Source organism: Melanostigma gelatinosum (genome assembly GCF_949748355.1).
Source record: "Melanostigma gelatinosum genome assembly, chromosome: 16".
NCBI lineage: Eukaryota > Metazoa > Chordata > Actinopteri > Perciformes > Zoarcidae > Melanostigma > Melanostigma gelatinosum.
Window position 1 is genome coordinate 12,998,547 of NC_136649.1, and position 6,169 is coordinate 13,004,715.

At 40.8% G+C, this 6,169-nt stretch overlaps 1 protein-coding gene across 1 annotated transcript; it reads right to left on the reverse strand.

The window, feature by feature from the left end:
* Positions 1-4,318: 4,318 nt before the first annotated feature.
* On the reverse strand, positions 4,319-6,169 carry LOC306790804 (gap junction delta-2 protein; the record flags this gene model as incomplete). The annotated part of the gene is made up of 2 exons (XM_079287312.1): positions 4,319-5,360; positions 6,099-6,169. 2 exons carry the CDS (start codon positions 6,167-6,169, stop codon positions 4,517-4,519), a joined length of 915 nt encoding a protein of 304 aa, XP_079143438.1. The 3' UTR covers positions 4,319-4,516.

Sequence of the window (6,169 nt, forward strand, 5' to 3'; positions counted from 1 at the left end):
GTGGTGAGGATGCAGAGACGTTCTAGCGGCTGGACACAGAGAAAACTACTTTACAGTCAGACTGCCTTTGCCATGCTATGCCGTGCATATGTGCTGCAGTAACCAGGCAAATGTCATTGCTTCTGGCTGAGTGGATCAAAAAGACCCGCATTCACTGTTTTTCCTTCTGTTTGCTCTCCCCCTTTCATGCATTAATCTGCGCAAAAGGCAGAATTAAAGCAGCACTCCCCCGGAGCCAGCCTTCTCTTTTCAGATTGGTAAAAGAGGAGAAATTGGGTGGACATGCTTGTTTTTTGGGGCAGAGGGATTGCTGAATTCACTCTCAGGTGAAAGTTCTGGTTTAATCGTTCACATTTCTTGAATTAAAGGCCACACTGAGCAGAGGCTGCTGTAAGAAAAACAATGTTGGGGATTTTTCTTTCTTTAAAATAATAGTCCTATGGTTACATTTAGTTGGGCAGTTTCTTTCTGAATACCAACTAATAAGATAAGTCAAGACAAACACAAAAGACACATAGCAAACAAATACACAGATAATGTGAAGAGTTTCAATTATTCTGAGTCCTCTTGTGATTGATTTGGCTGTATTTTGGAATGTGTTCAACTGTCCTCATCTGACACCTAATTCCTGGGGAGTTGTCAGTATGATGTAAGGTGGCTGCCGTGATTGTTAATAAAGGTGTCAGCACTCGAGCTCCATCACTCACCTCTGCCAGTCCGGCCTTGTCCCTCAAATAGAAACACACTCTGGTCACACAATATATATATATATCATACCTGCAATTCCAAATCACATTTTTCTTTTTTTCTTTCGATGTCCGAACACCAAACTACTCCCCCAGTCTCCCTTGACTGTTTTCAACAGACTCAGAACTGGAGCTAAACTATTATGTGGCTAAAGATATGATGACACACCTGCTACTGTAAATCATATGTAATGTTTAAAGACAAAATCTAAATGGTTAATGTACAAGTGGAACATGGATACGTACGTAATACCACGTCATCATGATTTTAACTGGTCCCATTTCAACTCTCCGTTTTAAAGTTGAAGAGTCGTCTAAGCCACTTATTTTTTTTTAAAGTTAGGACGTAGAGATGATTACAGCGAAAGGGCCTTTTAAAATATATATTTTATTATCCTCCCCTACAGCAGGAACATTTTACAGTTCTGTGCCAAACAATAAAATTCCTATTCGACGAAGTGCCATCGGGCAGAATCTTTGAGTTTAAATGTTACATATAAATGTGTACGAACTGCTGTACTGCGACACACAATTTTAATGCTGAAATATTCCCCCGCTTCCCCTTCTTTGAACCTGCACCAGTCAGATTTTAAATCATGATAAATGTTCCTGAGATTATACTGGAGAGTTCCACTTTTTACACTGCAGAAATAAACAGAAAACATAAACTCACATAGGGTTGGGTTTTTTTCTCTGGAACAGCCTTCCTACTGACCTAAGAATATTTTATTACATTACATTCAACCTGTAGACCGTGCTTATTAATGCTTACATGTAAGTACTGAATATTTATATTGTTATATTATGTCCTGCAATGTGTTTATGTGCATTTCTATGAGTGTGTGCATATTTTTGTTGAAGTGGGGAATTTAATTCGAGATAAAAAATGATCTTTCATTTTTTTGACAGTGACATACACCTCTAAAAATGAGTGGGTGCAGCATATGATAACTTCAATTATAATCTTTTTTTATCCTGAATGATGGTGGATAGTGTGGCCCACATAGCTCATACAAGTAGTTTCTTTGTCATCTAAGTGCCTTCCACCCCCACAGTGTACACCCAGGAGAAGACCTCTCCTTCAATATTAGGGTGTCTCTTCGTCGATGGGAGGAAATACGTCTCTAACAATCTCCGCCTTCACCCTTAGCACTTGCAATCACATGAAATTGGAGGTGTTCCTGCAGTGTTTTGCCTTGTAGTCTTAAAATAACTTGCGTGCAGCCTTGATGTGTTCATCTGCAGTTGTCAGGATGGGTAAGGCCAGGAGATAAATGCATAGGGTGCATTTGCACCGTCTTAGATGTGTGAATCTGAACCAAGTGAAGTGTTGTGCACATTTTACACACCGTCTTCCAGCCTCTGTGTGGCCTGTGACCTGACTGCCATGACTGCAAAAAAATGCAGACACACAGGTACAGTATAATCTCTGCTGAGTGCTGCAACACTCACATGATATAAATGCATGACAGCATGCATAATTGCATTGGAACATACCTCGATCATCATATAAAACTACTAAAGCATCAAACACGTTATGACAGTTGCATTTAAACATTGTGCTGAAAGTACAGTACAATCTTGTTGTTTTTATATTTTATTTGTAAAGGTTCATTTTACATTTTCCTATCATTCTGTGATGCTTTCAAGTATGCTGAACCCTAATGTTTTAAAGGTTTTGTAGGAGAACATTTAAGGACAAACTAAATGCCTAAAAAACATACAGATGAGCAGCAGAGAAAAGAGACGGAGACAAAGATGCACACAGGCATACGCTGCATTGCATCAGATTGAAGTTGACAAACGGTTCTTCTTTCTTCTGTTTTTCTTTTTTTTTAAGTTCATGACTTCGGGAGAATTCTCGAGTCCCTGCTGAGTTGGAGATGGATGTGCCGGTGCCGCTGCTCTTCAATTTCTTCCGGCTTTGCAGAGTCATCTAGGCAGGGAAATCATGACGAGCCCAGCCCTTCCCAGATCACCTCAGCTGCCGATATCTCACTTTATCTTTATTTCATTCTCCCTCTCTCCCTTGTGTGGCCATATTCTTGAGCACTTTCTCTTTTTCCCTCACTCCATCTTTTGTTTTTATTCTGACCTTCACAGGGAGTACAGGACCTTCCCCTCTCTACAGGCTGCTTTCTTACATCCTTTGTCAAATTGGAGAAGAGCGCATGAGCAGAGCTGCAGAAAGGGCAACTCCCTCAGTATTCAGAATCATAATCAGTTCTTTATTATTCCTGCAGAGTACAAGGAAAGTCCCAAACTAAGTTCATAGTGAGACACTGAGAATGTATATAAAGAATGCATCATGAAGGGCAGTGTTGGATTTGATGCATAGAGACTAGAACTTCCCTCAGACCACTATGATAAGTATCAGTATGTCTTATGGAAGCTGCATCAGTATTACAACACATTGCAGAGTGATGAGATTCTGTTCAAGGTGTGTCCTGCAGTGGGGAGTTTTTTGTACAGAGTCAGTGGGTGTGGCTAACATTTTTCACTGCACCAAGGCAAAACTTCCACTATCTACAGTAGGTTGTGTGATAGGTCAGGCAACACAAGCTAGAGTAGCAGACGCAAAGTATTGCACCTCACACATTGCTGGTGGACATGAATCCCACTTTTATTTTCCACAGAAAAAAAGGATGTTTTTTTTTGTTTCTGGCTTGATTTGGTTACATTGAAACCACTCTGAAAAACTGTAGCACCGGAGCAGATTTCTATTGCCCATTCTTTGATAAAAATGTCAATTTGTGCTATTTTTCAGTTTTGATCAGCTTTGATTAAGGAGAAACATTTACTTCTTGGATATATAAAAAAAAGACGAGCATTTCATTTCTTTTTCCAGTCATTTGCAAAATAAAACGGAGAAAACGGTATGTCTTATCATTATTTTTTTTGTTCTTCATTTAAATCACAACAAACACATTTAAAGCAAATAAAACAATTGGGCGGCATTTAGCATAATCCAAGCAGGGAATCAGCTTTCATGATGATTATTATATATTTATATATTTATATGTATACATATATATCATGTTTATATACAAGTATGGCACTTGATTACACAAAAGCAAGAAAAACACTTCACAAACAAAAGCAGTGGGCGCTTTGGTGTGTCATAAATTAAGGAAGTCACAGACGTTAGTGTGTGCAGCAAATTCACCAGATATTGTTTTGCAAGTCAGCTATAAAGCAATGGAATGGTTACATATGTTAAGGTCAGTGGTGCAACACAGGCAACATAAAAATATGAATTACAATGATGTATTTCAACTAGGTTGAACCATAGTTAGTAAGGATTTTTATATCAATGCAAATATAAATCTGGAGGATTTAACCACTGTGTATGATGCCATTTAATTAGGTTGATGCCAAAAACAGGTGGAAAGAAAATGTCTTAAAAACACCATCAGGTCAGTAGCACGTTTTGGGTAAGGTCCTCAAGTGTTCACCTCTTAGTGCAATTTTTGCATTTACTCTCTTCAAGTACAGCAGAACAAGCCCACAAGGAGTAAATGTGTGAACACGTTAACAAGGTCTCCATTAAGCATCTTACAGAGTATAAATGTTACTAAAAAGTTGCATCAGTGCAATAATAAATAAGTAAACAAACGTGTAACCCACGCTTGCCATGAAGTCATTAAAAGACCAACAAATCAAAGAAATCTGCCCACTCTTAAAGTCATGACACGAATTAGGCGTGCGGAGCTGTCCATCATGTCCATCATGGTTTTTTTACATGTTTTTCGCTGCTTCTTTTCCATGTGTTACACATAAGCAGAGTCACTGGACTGAGTGCGGCCAAAATTAGGCACACTCATCCTCGGCAAGTCCTTATTTCTGATTTCATAAATGGACTTCCGCCGAGCCTGCACGCCTCGCACGGCTGTTTTGATTTTCCGCCACCCCAGATGGTTGAGTTCTGCCAGGTTCAGCGCCACACAAAACCCACTGACCGCGAACATGAAGACCAGGAACACAGTCTTCTCCGTAGGTCTGGAGACGTAGCACTCGACATCTTTAATGCAGGGGTAGCGATCACATTCGTACACCGACGGGACGTTGAATCCGTACAAGAAGTACTGTCCAACCAAAAAGCCTATTTCCAGCGCGTTTCTGAAAACCACCTGGATGATGTAAAACCTGGAGATGCCCTCTTGTCGCCTCATTTTGGACTTTGTAGTTCTCATTGCCGAATTAGGGATCTCTTTGACTTCTAAACAGTCCGGCTCGGTTTCTTTGGTGGAGTTATCTGTGTTCTGAAGTACTCCATTGACGATGGTGTTCTTTATCTTTTTGCTCTCGTCTCGCTTGAGTGAATCTTGATCCTTATCGAGTGTCAGATAGACTGTTGAGTACCGCCGCTCCTTCTGCTTGGCCGACTGATGCACCGAGTACGTGATAAAACAAAGACTCGGGGTGCACACCATGATGATTTGAAAAACCCAATATCTAATGTGTGAAATGGGAAATGCCTTGTCGTAGCATGCCTGGTTGCAGCCCGGTTGTAAGGTGTTACAAACAAACATGGTCTGCTCGTCATCATAGACAGTCTCTCCAACTATTGCTACGATTAGAATCCGGAAGATGACCACCACTGTTAGTAGGATCCTAAAAAGCAAGCAAACAAACAAACAATGTGAAAATAAGTGTAAATATATGTGTGTTCACTGATACAAATGTGGTTCAGTTGTGCGCCGCCTCGATGGCTGGAGCGCTCACAGTCCAATTCGGGTGTGTTGGATTTAGGGAGCTGTCCAGTGCTGAAACAGGACGCTCTTGAGTATGATGTGTTTCTTTTCTTTTTTTACTGTGTTCTTGTTAATATGCGTGTAATGGTGTGTCTGTTTGGTGTGTGTTTTCTGATTTGATGGCTGAAATGAAATGGCATGTGAGCAATTGCCATTGCTTTGATTGTACCTGTGTGAGCTTTGTTAACCGAGAGAGGTGACAACGCCGACTCTCTCTCGATCTCTCTCTGCCACCCGTGAGTGCACAACCACCACTCAAACTCACCAACACCAAACATCAAAGGGACAAGTGGATGGATGACCACATTAAATGGCGTGAATTTTAGTTTGGTTTCGGCTGTTTGCAACAGCATCCCATCTTCTGAAAGGACAGCTGTCAACTGATTTACTTAGCTGTCTCGTTTAGAAGGAGGAAAAAAAGGAAAATCTGTGGAACAGGAGCAAAAAATCCACAAAACAGACACGAATGACTGGGCACCATGCTACAGAAGATCCTTGAAGCACAACACAGAAACGGGGGACTGGGAACCATGCTAAAGACGATCCTGGAGGCTGCTGCGTTTCTTCGTTTGTTCCTTGTTTTTGTTGATCATCTTACCTTCCTATCATAGTAGAGTGCTGCTGGACAGCAGCCTCCAGGAGCCTCTCTAGTATAGTCCATTCCCCCAT